The 20,425-nt window shown below is 43.1% G+C and overlaps 1 protein-coding gene across 1 annotated transcript in view; it reads left to right on the forward strand.

Moving 5' to 3' along the window:
* myo15b (myosin XVB) overlaps positions 1-20,425 on the forward strand; it is a 452,296-nt gene that overhangs the window by 415,477 nt on the left and 16,394 nt on the right. The window contains exons 61-66 of the mRNA XM_073026589.1: positions 46-140; positions 997-1,074; positions 3,468-3,564; positions 4,515-4,663; positions 4,753-4,877; positions 8,001-8,131. Coding sequence (XP_072882690.1) covers positions 46-140; positions 997-1,074; positions 3,468-3,564; positions 4,515-4,663; positions 4,753-4,877; positions 8,001-8,131 — 675 coding nt within the window. The remainder of the gene's footprint in view (positions 1-45; positions 141-996; positions 1,075-3,467; positions 3,565-4,514; positions 4,664-4,752; positions 4,878-8,000; positions 8,132-20,425) is intronic.

Raw genomic sequence — 20,425 nt, forward strand, 5'->3', positions numbered from 1 at the left:
CTTTGACTGCATACATTAAAGTCTGTCTTTTGTTTCTTTCCCCAGAAATAGCAAAGCATTGCCAGGAAAACCTTGAACGCACTTTGAAATTTGGAGGCCGGCAACATCTCCCAAGTAACCTTGAAATGGCTGCTATTGCCGTAAGTTTCACCAGATCCCACCTAACACAGGCTGGATGTTGCCATAATCAGGGACAGATGGGAATAACCTGTCCCCCATTGATTCATAGTCGTACGGGGAGAAGAAGAGAGTTCTAGTACCTTAACAGAGAAAAACAGCAGGCACATGGGAATATCACTGCCAACTATCATTAATAGCATTAGTAAGGAAGCTCAAGGTAGACCACAGGATGTACAATCAACAAAATAACTCCAAGTCAGAAAGAAATAACAACCGAAGTACTAGAAGCAGGGGAAGGTCAACCACTTTCTAAGAAAGTTTTAAAACAGCTGTATATGGCAAAAATCCAAAATCACTCGATCTCTCAGCAGGTCAGGTAACATCTGTAGAAAGAGAAACAGAGTTTTCTTGGTAAGTCCAAAATCCAAAAGCTGGGAAAGAGAGAAAATAAGTTAGTTTCAGTTGGAGAGAAGGTGGGAGAGCAAATGGGTAGAAGAAGGAGAGTATATCTGGTGGGTGGGACTGGAGAAGTAACGGAAGCAGACAGAGATAACTGTACTTCATTGTCTGTGTTATTGGCTGTAAATTTGTTGTCCCAGGAAGTAGCTCACCATCTTCTCAAAGGCACTGGCTTATGGCCGATAAGTTCAGGTCTTGCCAGGAATGCTCATGTCCACTGAATGGATAACAATGTCTGAGGAATGCTGGATGCTCTTCGTTAAATAAGGATGGGTAGAATTCATCACTAATGCTGATCAGAGGAAGTGTGCCCTGGTCAACAACGTTCTTTAGTTACTAACAGCAGTAAACTGCAAGAATTGCCCTCATTTTACATCAGCGTATATAAAATGTCAATGTGTTGTGTTTACCTGACAGAAAGGACGCAGCTCGCGAAGGCTCAACGTGCAACTGCCTGGGAAGTTGGTTCATATGTCCAAGATCAAGCCCTTCACAGTATGTGGACATAGCTAAGGATTGGGTGGGCAGTAATGACTCATTGTAGTCTTCAGACTGAGATGTTACAGTTTGCTCCAACAAACTCCTTCTGTATTTAAAATGTTGCTCACTATTTTGTTGCTTTCATGAAATGTATTGCTGGTGCAACAGATTTCAAACATCATGAGAAGATGCAAGTTTCCCGCCCGATGTTTTGTGCACGAATCACGAGATCAGAACCTACTCAGAAAGCTTATGGTGTGTGTGCCACATATTCACCAGCTGTCTGCGTTCAAGCAGATCTGGCTTCTACTACTTTCAGGGAAATATCTCAAGAGCTCGCACATCAAAATGGCTTGTCCTCTCCACTGAATTTATAATCTCACACGTCTTCCAGTAACAGTAGTCAAGTCCATATTTGTGCAGTTGGGGAAAATGTTTATCATTAGAGGACATAGGTGGCTATTGAAGTGGGAGTGCATCAAACACCCACTTCAACAGAAACTACACCTAATGAAGTCTAACTAACCAACTTCTCACCTTTAGGCCAGTTAGGTTGCCATCATATCTAATATGATTTCTTAATTTTCTGCCAATTCAACCTTAGCAAAACTTAGAGCAAGCATTTTGATTCTTACCAAAAAAAAATATTATTCCTAATTTTGGTCAACCAGTCAGAGGTGGAAGGAAGGCTATGTTTTGAGACCCACAACCCTATTTAAGTTTTTCAAGTAAGAATTTGCTGCTAAAACCTGATGTCACTGCTTGATAAGCCATAGGTGTTGATAGTGAGTGAGTGGAAAAATACAATGTCAACACTTGGCAAGACCAGCAATATTATTACAGAATCAGAAGCTAGTTCGAAAAATAAAATTTAAGTGTCTCATCCCTGGTTTAGAGTGCTAATATTCAGGGTTAGGATATTTCATGAGACAAATTTCTTTAATATTACAGTTAGGGTATTAACTTTGAATTGGAAAGAGGTTACCTGCTCATTTTGGCAAGCATTTGAGTTGCCCAGGATTTGGTGCTGTGAAAGTCCCAATGACCTGATCAACAGATTTTTAGTCCTATGTTGTCAATTCTTAAATTTCATTTTTGGGTTTAACTATTGGAAAATTATTGGTTTTCATATGTATGTACATGTGTAGGTGTGAGAGTGCACATGTTTGCTCACCAGAAATCACATAACCACCATTCAGATTTGAAAGGGAATTGCTGGCAAAAAAAACACAGCTGCAGATGCTGGAAATCCTAAGCAACACATACAAAGTAGTGGAGGAACTCAGCAGGTCAAGTACCATCTATGGAAATGAATCAACAATTGTCATTTCAGACTGAGACCCTTCTTCAGGACTGGAAAAGAAGGGGGAAGGTGCCAGAATAAAAAGGTGGGGGAAGGGAAAGGAGGCTAGCTGGAAGGTAATAGGTGAAGCCAGTGGGTGGGAAAGGTCAAGAGATGGAGAAGAAGGAATCTGATAGGAGAGGTGAATGGACCATAAGAGAAAGAGAAGGAGGTGGGACATGGGGGGTGGGGTGGGATGGTGATAGGCTGGTGAGAAGTGGTAAGAGGCCATAGAAGAGGGGAAGGGGGGGAATTTATTTTTATCAGAAGGAGAGATCAATATTCCTGCCATCAGTGGAGGCTACCCAGGCAGAAAATGAGTTGTTGCTCCTCCACCCAAGGATGGCTTCATCTGGGCAACCTATCGGAACATGAATGGGAATCGGAATTAAAATGTTGGGCAAACTGGGAAGTTCCGCTTTTGGTGGATAGAGCAGAGGTATTTGACCAACTAGTCCCCCAATTTACGACAGGCTTCACCAATGTAGAGGAGGCCGCATCAGGAGAACCGTGCACCATAGGAAGTCCCAGCAGATTCACAGGTGAAGTATTGCCTCACCTGGAAGGTCTGTTTGGGGCATGACTGGAGGTGAGGGAGAAGAAGTTTGGGCAAGTGTAGCACTTTGGCCCCTTGCAGGGTTAAGTGCCAGGACAGAGATAAGTGGGGAGTGACAAATAGTCAAGCGAATAACAGAGGGAGTGATCCGTATAGAAAGCTGAGAGTTAGGGAGGGGGTTGGAGGTAAAGATACATCTCTTTGTAAGTATGGAAGTTGCGAAGGATGATGTGTTGGATGCAGAGGCTCATGGGGTGGTAGGGAAGGACAGGCGGAACTCTATCACTGATACAGCGGCAGGAAGATGGGGTGAACGTGGATGTCCAGAGACTGGAGGACAGGTGGGGGAGGGCAGTGGTGGATGCTGGAACTTGAAACAAAGGAAATGTTGGAAGATCTCAGCCAGTCAAGCAACATCTTTGGAGAGAGAACCCAGTCCCTTCCTCAGTACAGAGACTGCTGTTAGCTCTAAACAAGAAAAGCTTGCTCAACCTCAAATTATCCTTACAGATAGGAATTGAATTGGTGATGGAAATATGTGCCACTATTGGGATTACTGACTTGGAAGAAGCTAAGGAGTTTTCGCTGATTGCTGATAAAGATAATGGTAAGTGAAAATTGGAATGAAATATGGCAGAGACTTATTCTTTCAGTATATGAGTTGGGGTCACACAAGGCTAAGACAGAGGTGCCAAGGGAGCAGAGGTCAGTACAGTGAAAAGACTATAAGAAGAAGAACAAAAAGATGATTTCTGGTTTGGGAGAACAGGGAGAATTAAACTTAAGGCATAAGAATGGTACAGAAACCTGAAGGAGATAAAGGATGTTGAGGCTTTTGGAGAGGCTGCAGAAGAGGTTTATTGGGATGCTGCCTGGTTTAGAGGGTATGTGCTATATCGAGAGGCTGGATAAACTTGGGTTGTTTTCTCTGGAGCGTCGGAGGCTGAGGGGAGATCTGATAGAGGCTTACAAATTGAAGGGCATAGAGAGAGTGACAGACAGTATCTGTTTCCCAATGTTGAAATGTCTAATACCAGAGAGCATGCGTTGAAGGTGAGAGGGGGTAGGTTCGAGGTGGATGTGAGGGGTAAGTTTTTTACTCAGAGAGTGGTGGATGCCTGGAATGTGCTGCCTGGTATGGTGGTAGAGGCAAATACATTAGAGGCTTTTAAAAGACGTTTAGATCAGCACATGGTTGTGAGGAAGATGAAGGGATATGGACGTGCTGTCGATAGGAGGGATTAGTTTTTGGCAGTTTCTGATTTGTTTTTTAACTGGTTCAGCACAACACTGTGGGCTGGATGGCCTGTTCCTGTGCTGTGCTGTGCTGTCCTATGTAAAGCTGACAGAGGCAGGGACAAGGAAGGGTATAAGTAGACAAATCTGGCAGATTTAAATATGATGAGCGGTGATGAAATTAAAATAAAGGTAAGGATTGCTGTTGTTGGTTAGGCAGGGTATCTGCATTGCACATCTGGTTCTGTCCAGGGTGAAGGTTAAAGACCAACGCTCTGCTGGTGTGCTGTTACAGTTTAATCTTGTCCTGTCTTTTTGCAGGGAGGGTTGCCAAACCCATTCGATGGTCTGAATATCTTTTTGATTTCCTGCTGGATGATAACTCAGTCAAATTTTATTTTCAACGTATCATTTGGAAAGAACCTTTACATTTCTACAATGACCTCTATATCGAATTACATTATAATCAGGTACACCCTTGACCTTTACACCTTGGCCTTGGACTTTTACTTTACTTTAGGCTGATTTGTTTAGTCCCCACAATCCTGGTCTTTTTCAGGTGGTTCCGATTTATCTGAAGGGACAGCTGCACTTGCCAAACGACAGCTCTGAAGCAGAACACCTCGTTGCAACCCTGGCAGCCTATCAATTCAAGAGCAGCAAGGAGAACCCTGAGCCAACTAAGTAAGTGATGTGTCACCACAGCTGCCTCATTTAGATTGATACCTATTAGCTACCATGTCGAGGACACAGTACAACAAAACACCAATGACTATTAAGGTGAAAAAGTGGGATACATCTTGATGTGCTTATCTGAAATACCATGAACGGTTTTCAAAGGGAAGGGGTTACTGTCCTACCCATTAGAAATGAATCAATTAGCATTGAAGTTAGTTAAAATAAATCTGCATCTAGTTGCAGAGAGGAGGTAGATCGTGCAGCTTCGAATATCTGCAAGAACAACAGAGGAAAAGCCACTTGGAATTCTTCAAATCATGGATCAGAGAGACTAGTGCTCAGGGATTATGAATTTCTCACAAAAACTGCTTTGTGCTTTAGGTTTTCATCAGTGATGCAATCACTAAATGATGATAATTAATATTACCTCAGCTGGGAAGAATTTAGTTGGGTCTTATCGCCTTGCTGCTGCTTGTGTGTGGGAGGGACTTTGGGGTTCGAATGTTTTAACTGTTGTTTATTCTTTGGGGCACTCTGTTTTCACGGATGTTTGTGAAGAAGAATTTCAGGATGTATACTGTATACATTTCTCTGACATTAAATGCACCTATTCAAATATTTCTTAAGTAACTACGTCGTGTCCACCCAAACTAGCTGTTTGAATTCTTAAAGAAGCTAATCCTGGATTGAAATATCTGCACAAACAATAAAGCCAAGCAATAATAAGTGAATATAAAACTTGGAAATATGAAAAAGTACAACAGATGCAAAAAATAGAAACATTTGTAAGTGCCTGGTGATAGGTGAAGTTTAAATTTTACACCCATCAGACTGCTAGCCTGTCTGCAGCACTGAAGGAGAGAAACCTCTCCTTTTGGACTTTTGCAGAGAGCAAGGAGAGAATGCAGTGAGGAGGGTGGAGAGCAGTCTATCCCCGAATGGCAGTGGTCCCCATTTCCTCAAGCCTACACTCCTCCATCCTCAGTCATCAGCATTGTCACAGTGTTATCCTGTGGAACTTGCTCATTAATAACCTGCTCAGTGCATTTGGCTTTGCTGGCACCATTTGGCTCACAACCCTATCACAGCCATGCCCATACACGGAGCAAGGACCTGAGTTCCACAGGTGAGGTGAGGGTGGCTGCCCTTGCCATCAAGGTAGAAACAGCTCAAATGGTTCAAGGTTTCAAAGGTCCAATTTAATATCAGAGAAATGTACACAATATACATCCTGAAATGCTTTTTCTTCACAACTATCCACAAAAACAGAGGAGTGCCCCAAAGAATAAACAACAGTTAAATGTTAGAACCCTGAAGTCCCCCCCCCAGCTCCCTTCCTGTGCGTAAGCGGAGGCAAGTAACAATCCCCACTCCCCGACCAACAAAAAAAGCATCAGCACCCTCCACTGAACACTTAAGCGTGAGCAAAGACACAGACTTGCAGCACTCCAAAGACCACATTGTTCGACATACCACAGGCTCTCTCTCTCCCTAATAAGGGAGAAAGAGATGTCTCCGTTTCACAGTAAGCGAGGAGACATAACAAACAACTTGCTGGTTTACAAGTTAAACATCAATTACGTCGCTTTTTTCGAGCTCTGTGCCCAAAGATCTTGAGTCTCTGGGCACACAGCCGTAGATCTTCCGACTCCCCCGATGACACACGGGTCTCCTGCAGTGACTCCGACCTTCAATCTGCCCGTCTCCAAAGCCCCGAGATCCCAGGTCTCCTAGGTCGAGCCCTTGGCCAGTTTATGAAATCCTGAGAGCAAAGCCAGCGTGGAACTCCAGGTCAGGGTCTTCAAAAGAACTCTGAAAGGCAAAAACAGAAATATTAAAGATGGAATAGATGCAAGTAAAGGAGTCACCGTTTAGCTCCATCATCACTCCGCTCTGCCTTTGTGACGGAGTAAGGTCCGAGTTGGAGTCAGACCTTACACAAAAGTCGAGGCAGTGTCCTAGTCCCAGCCTTCTGTAACTGTTTCATCAACAGTCTTCCAGTTTAAGATTGTTTGTGGAGACATTGCAAAGTGTTCAATCCCTTTCACAACTCCTCAATAAATGAAGCAGCCCACATCTGCAGGCAGCCAGGGCTGGACAACATCCAGCACAGTTCAAAGTTCCAACTAAAATGTTTTATCAGAGTACTTACGTGTTACTGCATACAACCCTGAGATTCCTTTTCTTGCGGGCATACTGTTCTGTGGAACAGTAACTGTAAACAGGATCAATGAACAACAAACTGTGGAAATGCAAATATAAATAAATAGCAATAAATAATGGAAGCATGAAATAACAAGATGAAGAGTCCTTAAAGTGGGAAATAGTCTGATTTGATTATCTCTATGACAAGGGATAATTGGACAACTGATCAGATATAACCTTTGCTGTGTTCCCATCTTTATCATACTGGGATTCACCATTACCTTCTGGACAAGCTGGTATCTTGTGACAAGCGATTTGCCGGCTGCAGTTACAAACACATTCTGCTTTGCCTATAAGCAAGACTGAGATGAATATCCTGGCACTTGCCTGCATGGCTGCAGCTCCAGCAACACTCAGGGGGCACTGCACTATGCAGAATAAAACAACTTACCTCACCAGTAACACACACAAAATGCAGGTGGAATGCAGCAGTTTACCTCACTGGTGTCCTGTTGAATGTCTGAAGTATTCACCATCCACAAACACAGCACCTACAGGAACAGCACCCACAAAATGCACTGGAGTCATTTCCCTGGACTATCCCCACAACACCTATAAACTCCTGCACCAGGAAAAACAAGGATAGAAGTAAGTAGAAACAGCAGCACCTGCAGATTTCCCTCAAAGGCCATTCCCACCATCTTCATGGGGTATATCCTGGAACTCCTTTCCAATACCATTCCCTGCAAGGACTATATTGGTTCAAGACAGCGGCTCTCCACCACCACCTCAAGGGCAATTAAAGATGCCTTTGCCAGCCTCATCCCCACCTTGCTTCGGTTTCCAATGAGACTATGCTAACAAAATGGAAAAATTTACTTGGAACTCAGGAATAATTTCTCTTTCCTTTTGAACATAAGGCACTGAAGGTCAGGGTAATATCATGGACAGCTAACAGCAGGTGTCTTGGGTTTGTCTTTGCAGGCAGCAGTTGAAGATGTACTTCCCTAAAACACTGGGAAAAGTGAACTCTGATGCAGTCCTGAAACAAATTCTCCTACAACTCGATGCAATGCACAATCTTAGTCCTGTTGAAGCCAAGATGCACTTCTTAAGTAAGTGTCTTCACAATGAAGAAATAAAAAGTCGGTTAAATTTTGACAAAATCTAAGAATGCTAATCCAAAATGTTAATATTAAAATCAGAACAATCTTATGTTGGGATGTAGTGTCTCCAGAATGTAATTAAAGATGTATTTCTTTCCCAGAGAGTGGGTGGAAGAACCATTTGATAGATGGGGCAATGAGAGTAGTTTGGGGGAGTGGGGGGATTGTGGGGCAATACTGTATGTACTAAGCAGAAGGAAATAGACATTCCAACTATTTCTTGGAGTCTCTGTGTTCACACTTCTGAAGTACTCCTGTTTCTGAGCAGTTCTAAGCAAAAACAGTTTCTCAGTGAGATACTTTTGGATCAGCAGACTGTTTGATTTTGCTAAAAGATTTAATAGACTAAGTGAACAGCTTATCTCGGTATGTGGGAATGGGAATTGTAGCAAGTTGGAGCAATAATTTTCCAACTTAAGGATCCAGCACAGATTATTGGCGTAGATGAAAATGTGTCCAACCATTTTAACTGAATGAATCTTGAGATCATCAGTCACATTCTTCAAATGAATGTGTGGGTTCCTCTGAATTTGTGATCAGCCCAGGCGAGTAAGTCTTTTAGCTTCCAGGATTCCTACTGAGATGAAACCAATTGCAGACTGGAGAAAGAGAGATGGAGCTTAACACGGAGTTAGCCAGAAATGGGGCCTTCGCCTTACCTGAGTCCTCACTGCTGATCAATCACTCCGGGAGGTGTTGTCAAATTAAAGTATATTGGAGTGTTTGGTGAAGCAGAATAGATGTTGCCATGTGTGCCAACTGCTGTTTTGATCCTGGGTCCGCCATTTGGTAATTCACATCATAAAGCGTAGGACATAACTGATTTGGAGTTGCTGGGCGAAGAGCATCGAAAGGAAATCAGACAAATCTGGGTCTGGACTGCGTCTAAAGGGTTGTAGAGACCTGCTGGTGGGATCAGTTGATCAGTGAAAAGCACAACTAGTGGCTGGAATTCCTCACATAATTTCATAAACTTCTATCGGGTCACCCCCCAGCTTCTACTTCTTCAGAGAAAAGAATCCAACTGGTTCAACCTCTCCTTTTATCTAAAACTTGCAAGTCTAAGCACAATCCTGGGGAACCTCTTCTGCATCTTCTCTGAAGCCTCCACATCCTTCCTGTAATAGGGTGAGCGGAACTACAGGTAATATTCCACATGTGGCTTAACCAAAGTTTTATACAGCTACATGAGTCCTTGATTCTTGTACTCAATGCTCCAAATAATGAAAGCAAGCATGCCATCTACAATACCTTCTTTACCACTTGTGTTACTACTCTTAGGAAGCAATGGCCTTGTACCCCAAGATATTTCTCGACATCAATGCTCCTAAAGGCCCTGCCATTAACTGTTTACTTTCCTCTTGGATTTGACCTATCAAAGTGAACATCTTACACTTGTCCAATAAAAGTTCACTTGCCATTTGTCCTCCCATATTTCTAATTGATCTATAGCCAACTTTCTCACAATGCACAATTCTTCTCATTTTTGTGTCACCTGCAAATTTACTAATCAGCCCACCTATATTTTCATTGAAATCATTTGCATATGACATAAACTACATAGGTCCCAGTACTGATCCCTGTGGAACACCACTAGTCACAGACCTCTAGTCAGAATAAAAACACTCCACCTCTACCCTCTGTCTTCTGTGGCTAAGCCAATTTTGAATCCAGTTATCATGGATCCCACCTTCTGGATCATAGACATTGGATTGTGTGGCACTCCAAAAATCATGTAGTGCCATCAAATTGTTTTGCCAGGCATTTTGTATACACCACAAATATTGTTATCCAACACTTCCTGAATGGAGAATTGAATCTGGAAAGGCTTGGGTGTAACAGTGTGAGAAACTGCTGTTCTGTGCCTACAACCTGATGGACTAAATGTCTGATTAGGCAGCACAGACTTTGAAAAGCAATTAACCTTCATATTGTGGAAAGGTGGACATACTGGAATTAGTCAGCAGGTTGGACATCCTCTGTAGCGAGGGGAAGGGGGAGAATGAGGAAAAGGGAGGGGGGGAGAGAGAGTGAGAGAAAGCCAATTGTAGTTTTAGCATAAGGCATCAGTTAGTGAAAGACGGATTTGTTCTTCTCAATCCACCTCCTAACATTGTGTGGGGAAGTGGCTCTGAAAAATAACTAGTTAATGTTGTTGCTGTATTTCAGTCATGATGTACAATGTTTTCTGATGTATTTGTATCCTCTGTCTGTTGCTGATTACTTTGTGCTCAGTAAAACAAATCAAATAAAATTTGGTTCAATCCGGACTGCCATGTGCTCTTATCCACCCAATCAAAACGGCAGGGAATCACTACAGCTCTTCTGCTGTTGGTAGGGTTTTCTTCTGCATTTCAGCATGAACAGAGAAATCAAGGAAAGAGCACCAGGTGCATACCTATGGCACCAAAACAACGTGCCATAATTCTGCCCACCCTCCTTTTCCTTTCTCCTCACTAATATCAGTGTAGGTTTTCCTTCCCCTGCCTGCTCTGCTCTGTGTAAATATTACTGAATGCTGAATACCACATTGTTTTCCTTTGGTAAGGTGGCAGCAGCTTCTACAGGGCCAGCCAAAGGTGTTACTGTCTTTTATTTCATACATTTTCCTATGTTCACAAGACCCTGCTGGATGGACAATAAGTACCACAGGTCTACCCCATCAGCGAGTTGCTCGTTGGTGGAGACACTGAAGGAGCTGGACTTGGTGTGGATCGTGCTGCTGCCTGCGTCACAGATGAGTCAGTATGCAAAGGAAGTGACCAGTCTAACAGCAAGTGATCATCTTAGTCGCTTTTCTTGTGATCGAAAGAGCCTGTTGGAGATTGTTCATGTGGAATGTTGCATTGATTTGTTGGTGGATAGTGGGGGAGCTGTGTGGCCTCAGTTGTAGTGAAGATTGCGATGGCGCCTGCCCAGGAGAGAGGTGTTGGTGTCAGCGCATTACACCTGAGTGCTGGGGGCGGTGTCTCAACTGACATTGGTGCTGCCCCCTAGTGTCGCTCAGTAGAAGACAAGCCTTATTGTGTTTGACTGCAGACTGCTGCAAAATTTATGGAAGCAGGGTCTTGGACTTTTTTTTGTGTGATTGTATTTTAGTGATACCCTATGTGCTTGCTGTCTTATATGTGCCTTGTGCTGTGTGTGACTGTTGGTATTGTGTTTTGTATCTTGACCCTCGAGTAATGCTGTTTCATCAGGCTGTATTCATGGGTATTCAATTATGATTGAATGAGAATTAAACTTGAACTTGAATAGAATTCTTTACTTCAGTACTAACAGTCCATCCTACAACTTTAATTGTGGGACTGACAGTGGAATGGATTGACCGCAGAATAGGAATTGGTAAACTTCAACTCTCCCAGTGATGCCATGCTCACTCAATATTTAGGGAATTCTCTCCTTGATACTGACTCTAACCTTCACACAACTCTTCAGCAGTGGTAATTTATTTCTGTGAACCTAGATCTGGCTGGATGTTTGCCTTTGGCTAAGCCTATCCAAAAAAATGTTACTCCATCTCACTTCAAATCTTCCTAAGACCCTTGTTTTAGTTTCCACACGTCTTTTGGCTATGAGTGATGATGAAACTTGTCATGCTGCAGCAAGTCATCAAGGTTTAAGAACCTCTCAAAGTCTTTACTGCAATAATTTGGCCTGTTAATGCAGAAAACTGGCAACCAATTTGTAAACTCAAAGCTGCTGACATTCATTGAATAGGTAGCATCAGCACTGGCAAACACTAAATACTGTACAGTACAGATGTATGTGAAAAGGATGCCTGCTTTGATATTCTGGTGCTGTAATAATCATTAGAGTCACAGAGCAGAGAAATGGGTCCTCAGCCCACCAGATCCATGTCAACCATAGCCTATCAACTAATTCCCTTTACACTTGGCCTGTAGCTTTCTGCCTTGGCAATTCAAGAGTCCAACAAGATATGAGAGTCTGTGCTTCCACCACCAACTCAGGCAGTGTGTTCCAGTTTCCAATGAACCTTTGGATGAAAAATATTCCCTAGATTCCCTCAAAACCTCTTGCCCACCAACCTAAAACTATTCCCTCTAGTTTTAAACTCCTGTGTGATGGGTTATAATTTTCTATTATCTATTCTGTTTATGTCCCCCCCAAAACATAACCCTCAGACTTAGCAGGAGCATATACCATCTGCTATTGCTCTGTCAAACTTACCAACTGACCAATATTCTCCCATAGGCCTGATATCTTCCTATCAATAACACTGTATTTTCATGTCATTTACAAATTCATTAATCATACCTCCTACACATTGAGATCCATAGCATTCATGTATATAACAAATCGCAAAGTTTATAGCACTGATCTCTCTGGTACATCCTAGTCTCATGCTTCCAATCATGGAAGCAATCTCCACCGTCATCCCCTGCCTCCTATTTTCAAGCCAAATATTGATCCAATTTGCCAATAGCCCTAGTCCTTTGGTGCAATCTCCACATGACACCTTATCAAAGGCCTCAATAAAGTCCACGCAAACTGCACCGTCACTCCTCGACATACTTTGCGTGTGCTGTATCGCTAAATAAAACTGAATTAAAACCTTTGTTGCAATGTGCAGTCTCACCATTGTCAAGTGAAGTTACAAAGAAGCCGAAAAAATATTACATGAACATAAATAGCAACAAAATGCAGGAAATGGATAGGGTAGTTTCAGGGACATATATGATAAAATCAGTTAATGGTAGCTAAATAAAACTCAGAAGATGGGATCTCCCTCTAACAAAACCCCACTCTTTCAACAGCAGGTTAATTATGTCTCTCAGAATTATTTTTCAATAACTTCTCTACCTAGACTTACAGACCCATAATTACCCCATCTTATCCATGAGGCCCATTTTGAATGAGAGCATATTTATTCTCCCCCTGTTATGTGGTATCTTGCCTGTAGCCATCCTCCCTAGCCTCCCATAGCAACCAGGAATACTTCTCACTCGGCTGTTAAAGACCCTGAAGTATGTTTAGGTGTATGATGCCTCCTTTACTCCACCCCTCCCCAATTTCTCGAGCACAATGACCTTCTGAGTGAGGACATGAGAAATATTCACTTAAGTTCTTGCCAATGCCCTCTGGGACCACAAGTAGATTGCCAATTTGGTCTCTACTCTTTCCTCCATTGTCATCTTGCTCTTCATATCAAAAGCTTTGGGACTTTCTTTGATTTGGCTTCCTGTACCATGGGCTAGTGCGGGTAGGAATGGAGTGATGGTACGGATGAATAAGTGGCTGTAAAGATGGTGCAGGGTTCAGGGTTTCAGGTTCTTAGATCATTGGAATCTTTTCTGGGGAAGGGGTGACCTGTACAAGAGAGACTGGTTGCACCTGAACTGGAGGGGAACCAATATCCTGGCTGTGAGATCTGCTGAAGCTAGTTGGGACAGTTTAAACTAGTTCTGTTTGGGCTGGTAACTGGAGCTCCAGATCAGTAAGGGAAGAATTAGACCAGAAGGTAGATGTCAAGGAAAGTATTGAGAAGCAAAATTGAAATAACAGGTATGACGGGTCGAATAGTTTGAAGTGTGTATATTTTAATGCCAGGTGTATTATGGGTAAGAGTGATGAACTTAGACATGGATCAAATACATGGAACTACAATGCTGTAGCCATGTCAAGGTCCGGTCCGGTCTGGAATCCACATTCTGGGTCTCGTTTCTGTCCTCCCCCTAGTACATCAGTGTCTGCGTCCTGCGTTTGGGTCCATCTGGCCGTGTTCATGGCAAGCCATTACTGAAACGTGGTTGTGAAAGCGGCAGGAATGGGTGATTAATGTACCAGGTTTTCAAGGATTTAGAAAATAAAGAGGAGGAGGTAAAATGTGGGGTGTGGGAATATGAGAGCAGCACCGTTCTGGACCTGGTGTTGCAGATTGCTAACATCGCATTTGTCTCCCTCACAACCAACTCAACCTGCAAATTAAGAAATCCTGCACAAGGACTCCCAAGTCAATTTGCACCTCATATTTTTGAATTTTCTCCCAGTTTTGAAAATATTCACAGCTTTATTGCTTCTGCTGGTGCATAACCATACACTTCCTGACACTGTATTTCATTTGATACTTCTTTGCCCATTCTCATAATCTATTTAAATCCTTCTGCAGCCTCCCTGCTTCCTCAACACTATCTGCCCCTCCACCTAACTTCATATTATCCACAAACTTGACCAGAAAGCCATCAATTCCATCATCAAAATCATTGCCGTAAAATGTAAAAATAAATCTTTCCTTCACCAATCCCTGCAATCAATTCCAACATCTTCCTAGCCACTAAGTTCTGGCTAAAACAGGTCTTTAATTTCTTATGCCTCTCTTCCACCTTGAAAAGTGGAGTGACATTTGCAATTTTCCAGAGCCATGCCAGGGTCTAGTGATTCTTAAAATAACATTACTAATGGCTGCACAATCTCTTCAACTACCTTTCAACATTCAAAGTAAATTTATTATCAAAGTGCAACCATATACAACCCTATGGTTCTATGGTTCTATTGGTCAGTGGGACTAGGCAGAAAAATGGTTCAGCCCAGTAATGTTCTACGGTTCAATGGTTCTAAGATTCATTTTCTTGAGGATATACTCAATGGAATAATGACCATAACATAATTAATGAAAGACAATACCAAATTGCACGTTCAACCAGTGTATAAAAGATACAAACTGTGCAAATACAAAAAGAAGGAACTAATAATAATAAATAAATAAGCAACAAATATCAAGAACATGAGATGAAGAGTCCTTTAAAGTAAGTTCATAAGCTGTGGGAACATTTCAGTGATGGGATGAGCGAAGTTATCCCAGTTGGTTCAAGAGCCTGATGGTTGAGGGGTAATAACTGTTCCTGAACCTGGTGGAGTGAGTCCTGAGGCTCTTGTACCTTCATCCAGATAGCAAGAGTGAGAAGAGCATGTCCTGGGTGTTGGATGTTGTCCCTGATGATTGCCACTGCTTTCCTATGATAATATCTTGTGCATGTGTGTTCACTGGTGGGGAGACCTTTATCTATGATGGACTGAGACATATCCAATACTCTGAAGGATTTTCCATTCAAGGGCACTGGTGTTTCCACACCAGGCTGTAAAGCAGTCAGTCAGTATATTCTCCACTACACATCTATAGAAGTTTGTCAAACTTTTAGATGTCATGTTGAACCTTCACAAACTCCTAAGTAAAAAGCAGTGCTGTGATTTCTTCGTAATTATTCTTACATGTTGGACCCAGGACAAATCCTCCCAAATGATAACTCCGAGGAATTTAAAGTTGTTCACCCTCTGATGAGGACTGGCTCATGTACCTCTAGTTTCTCCCTCTTGAAATCAATAATCAGCTCCTTGGTCTTGCTGACATTGAATAAGAAGTTGTTGTGACACCACTCAGCCAGATTTTCCATCTTCCTCCTTTATGCTCATTTATCACCACTTTTGATTCAGCCTAAAACACTGATGTGGTCAGCAAACTTGAATATGGCGTTGGAGCTCTGCCTAGCCACACAGTTGTAATTGATTGTAAAGCGAGCACAGCAGGGGCTAAGCAACAGACTTGAGGTGCACCTGTGCTGATTGATGCACCATCAATAACTCTTGGAGACATGAGTTAAGGTAGGCTTTTATTGGCTGGAAGAAAGCACCGTCAGCAGCAAGCGACCACCACACAACATCCTGGAGACTGAGGAAGGAGCAGTGCCTCCAATCGCCTTTATACAGGGGTCTGTGGGAGGAGCCACAGGAGCAGTCAGTGGGGGGGGGGCGTGTCTAGACAGGTATATGTAGTTCACCACACTGATGGAGATTGTGGGGCAGATGTTGTTACCAATCTGAACTGTCTGAGTTCTGCAAGTGAGGAAATCAAGGATCCAATTGGACAAGGAAGTATTAAGTTCTTTACGTTTATCGATTAGTTTTGAGGGGATGATGGTATTGATGAAGAGCATCCTCAGCATTTTTGCTGTCCAAATGTTCCAGGGTTGAGTGAAGAGTCAATGAGATGACATCTGCTGTGGACCTGTTGTATTGGTAGGCAAATTGGAGCTGATCCAAGTTGCTTCTCAGGCAGGAGTTGATAGGTTTCATAGCTCTTTAACACTGTCCAGTCCATCGACTCCGCCTCCCATGACCACCTCTTTGTCGTCCATATCTCTGGGGCTTTCCTCTTCAGCCTCTGCTAGGAGGTAGAAGAAGGACGGCAAAGTGATCAGATTTACCAAAATGCAGTCTGGGCATTCCTTTTCTTATTAAAACAGTGGTCTAGTGTGTTGGAACTTCTATTTCGACAGGTTATATGCTGATGGTAATTGAACAAGGTTTTAGAAACATTGAAAACCTACAGCACAATACAGGCCCTACGGCCCACAATGCTGTGCCAAACGTGTACTTACTTTAGAAATTACCTAGGATTACCCATAGCCCTCCATTTTTCTAAGCTCTATGTACCTATCCAGAAGCCTTTTAAAGTACCCTATAGTATCCACCTCCACCAGAGTAGAGGGCAGCCCATTCCACGCACTCACCACTCTCTGCATAAAAAAACTTACCCCTGACATCCCCTCTGTACCTACTTCCAAACACCTTAAAACTGTGCCCTCTTGTGTTAGCTATTTCAGCCTTGGGAAAAAGCCACTGACTATCCACACAATCAATGCCTCTCATCATCTTATACACCTCTATCAGGTCACCTCTCATCCTCCATCACTCCAAGGAGAAAAGGCCAAGTTCACTCAACCTATTCTCATAAGGCATGCTCCCCAATCCAGGCAACATCCTTGTAAATCTCCTCTGCACCCTTTCTATAGTTTCCACATCCTTCCTGTATTGAGGTGACCAGACCTGAGCACAGTACTCCAAGTGGGGTCTGACCAGGGTCCTATATAGCTGCAACGTTGGCAGATGGAGTTTAATGCTGAGAAGTGTGAGGTTCTACATTTTGGCAGGAATAATCCAAATAGAACATACAGGGTAAATGGTAGGGCATTGAGGAATGCAGTGGAACAGAGAGATCTAGGAATAACAGTGCATAGTTCCCTGAAGGTGGAGTCTCATGTAGATAGGGTGGTGAAGAAGGCTTTTGGAACGCTGGCCTTTATAAATCAGAGCATTGAGTACAGAAGTTGGTATGTAATGTTAAAATTGTACAAGGCATTGGTAAGGCCAAATTTGGAATATTGTGTACAGTTCTGGTCACCGAATTATAGGAAAGATATCAATAAATTAGAGAGAGTGCAGAGACGATTTACTAGGATGTTACCTGGGTTTCAGCACTTAAATTACAGAGAAAGGTTGAACAAGTTAGGTCTCTATTCATTGGAGCGTAGAAGGTTGAGGGGGGATTTGATCGAGGTATTTAAAATTTTGAGAGGGATAGATAGAGTTGACGTGAATAGGCTGTTTCCATTGAGAGTAGGGGAGATTCAAACGAGAGGACATGATTTGAGAGTTAGGGGGCAAAAGTTTAAGGGAAACACGAGGGGGTATTTCTTTACTCAGAGAGTGATAGCTGTGTGGAATGAGCTTCCTGTAGAAGTAGTAGAGGCCAGTTCAGTTGTGTCATTTAAGGTAAAATTGGATAGGTATATGGACAGGAAAGGAGTGGAGGGTTATGGGCTGAGTGCGGGTAGGTGGGACTAGGTGAGATTAAGAGTTCGGCACGGACTAGGAGGGCCGAGATGGCCTGTTTCTGTGCTGTGATTGTTATATGGTTATAATATTACCTCTTGGCTCTTAAACTCAATCCCGCAGTTGATGAATGCCTTCTTAACCACAAAGTCAACCTGCGCAGCAGTTTTGAGTGTCCTGTGGTCAGGAACCCCAAGATCCCTCTGATCCTCCACATTGCCATGAGTCTTACCATTAATACTATATTCTGCCATCATATTTGACCAACCAAATTCAACTTACCAACCACTGAAATAAGACTCACTGGTCTATAATTTCCTGGGCTATCTCTACTCCCTTTCTTGAATACTGGAACAACATCCGCAACCCTCCAATCCTCTGGAACCTCTCCCGTCCCCACTGATGATGCAAAGATCATTGCCAGAGGCTCAGCAATCTCCTCCTTAGCCTCCCACAGTAGCCTGGGGTTCATCTCGTCCGGTCCTGGTGACTTATCCAACTTGATCCCCTCTCAATCTCCTTAATTCCAGCATGTACAAGCCCAGTCTCTCTAACCTCTCTGTGTAAGACAGTCCAGACATCCCAGGAATTAACCTCGTGAATCTACGCTGCACTTCCTCTACAGCCAGGATGTCCTTCCTTAACCCTGGAGACCAAAACTGTACACAATACTCCAGGTGTGGTCTCACCAGGGCTCTGTACAAATGCAAGAGGATTTCCTTGCTCTTGTACTCAATTCCCTTTGTAATAAAGGCCAACATTCCATTAGCCTTCTTCACTGCCTGCTGCACTTGCTCATTCACCTTCAGTGACTGATGAACAAGGACTCCGAGATCTCTTTGTATTTCTCCCTTACCCAACTCTACACCATTCAGATAATAATCTGCCTTCCTGTTCTTACTCCCAAAGTGGATAACCTCACACTTATTCACATTAAACGCCATCTGCCAAGTATCTGCCCACTCACCCAGCCTATCCAAGTCACCCTGAATTCTCCTAACATCCTCTTCACATGTCACACTGCCACCCAGCTTAGTATCATCAGCAAATTTGCTGATGTTATTTTCTATGCCTTCATCCAAATCGTTAACGTAAATGGTAAACAGCTGTGGTCCCAATACCGAGCCCAGTGGCACCCCACTAGTCACCACCTGCCATTCCGAGAAACACCCATTCACCGCTACCCTTTGCTTTCTATCTACCAACCAGTTTTCTATCCATGTCAATGCCTTCCCCCCGATGCCCTGAGCTTTGATTTTACCCACCAATCTTCTATGTGGGACCTTATCAAATGCCTTCTGAAAATCGAGGTACACTACATCCACTGGATCTCCCCCGTCTAACTTCCTGGTTACATCCTCGAAAAGCTCCAACAGATTAGTCAAGCATGATTTACCCTTGGTAAATCCATGCTGGCTCGGCCCAATCCTATCACTGCTATCTAGATATGCCACTATTTCATCCTTAATAATGGACTCGAGCATCTTTCCCACCACCGATGTCAGGCTGACAGGTCGATAGTTCTCCGTTTTCTCCCTCCCTCCTTTCTTAAAAAGTGGGATAACATTTGCCATTCGCCAATCCTCAGGAACTGATCCTGAATCTAAGGAACATTGGAAAATGATTACCAATGCATCCGCAATTTCCAGGGCCACCTCCTTTAGTACCCTAGGGTGCAGACCATCTGGACCTGGGGATTTGTCAGCCTTCAGTCCCATCAGTCTTCTCATCACCGTTTCCTTCCGAATGTCAATCTGTTTCATTTCCTCTGTTACCCTATGTCCTTGGTCCATCCATACATCTGGGAGATTGCTTGTGTCTTTCTTAGTGAAAACAGATCTAAAGTACTCATTAAATTCTTCTGCCATTTCTCTGTTTCCCATAACAATTTCACCCAATTCATTCTTCAAGGGCCCAACATTGTTCTTAACTATCTTCTTTCTCTTCACATACCTAAAAAAGCTTTTGCTATCTTCCTTTATATTCCTGGCTAACTTGCGTTCCTACCTCATTTTTTCTCCCCGTATTGTCTTTTTAGTTAAGTTCTGTTGTTCCTTAAAAACTTCCCAATCATCTGTCCTCCCACTCACCTTAGCTCTGTCATATTTCCTTTTTTAATGCTATGCAATCTCTGACTTCCTTTGTCAACCACTGTGGCCCCTTTCCCCCCTTTGAATCCTTCCTTCTCCGGTGCAGTAGCTCCTCCATACCAGACAGTGATGCAGCCTGTCAGAATGCTCTCCACAGTACAACGATAGAAGTTTTTGAGCGTATTTGTTGACATGCCAAATCACTTCAAACGCCTAATCAAGTACAGCCGCGGTCTTGCCTTTTTTATAACTTCATCAATGTGTTGGGACCAGGTTAGATCCTCAGAGATCTTAACACCCAGGAACTTGAAACTGCTCACTCTCTCCACTTATGATCCTTCTGTGAGGATTGGTATGTGTTCCTTCATCTTACCCTTCCTGAAGTCCACAATCAGCTCTTTCGTATTACTGACGTTGAGTGCCAGGTTGTTACTGTGACTCCACTCCACTAGCTGGCATACCTCACTCTTGTACGCCCTCTCTTCACCACCTGAGATTCTTGCTCTTAACATACTTGTAGAAT

The sequence above is a fragment of the Hemitrygon akajei genome, chromosome 22 (assembly GCF_048418815.1).
Source record: "Hemitrygon akajei chromosome 22, sHemAka1.3, whole genome shotgun sequence".
Classification (NCBI taxonomy): Eukaryota; Metazoa; Chordata; class Chondrichthyes; order Myliobatiformes; family Dasyatidae; genus Hemitrygon; species Hemitrygon akajei.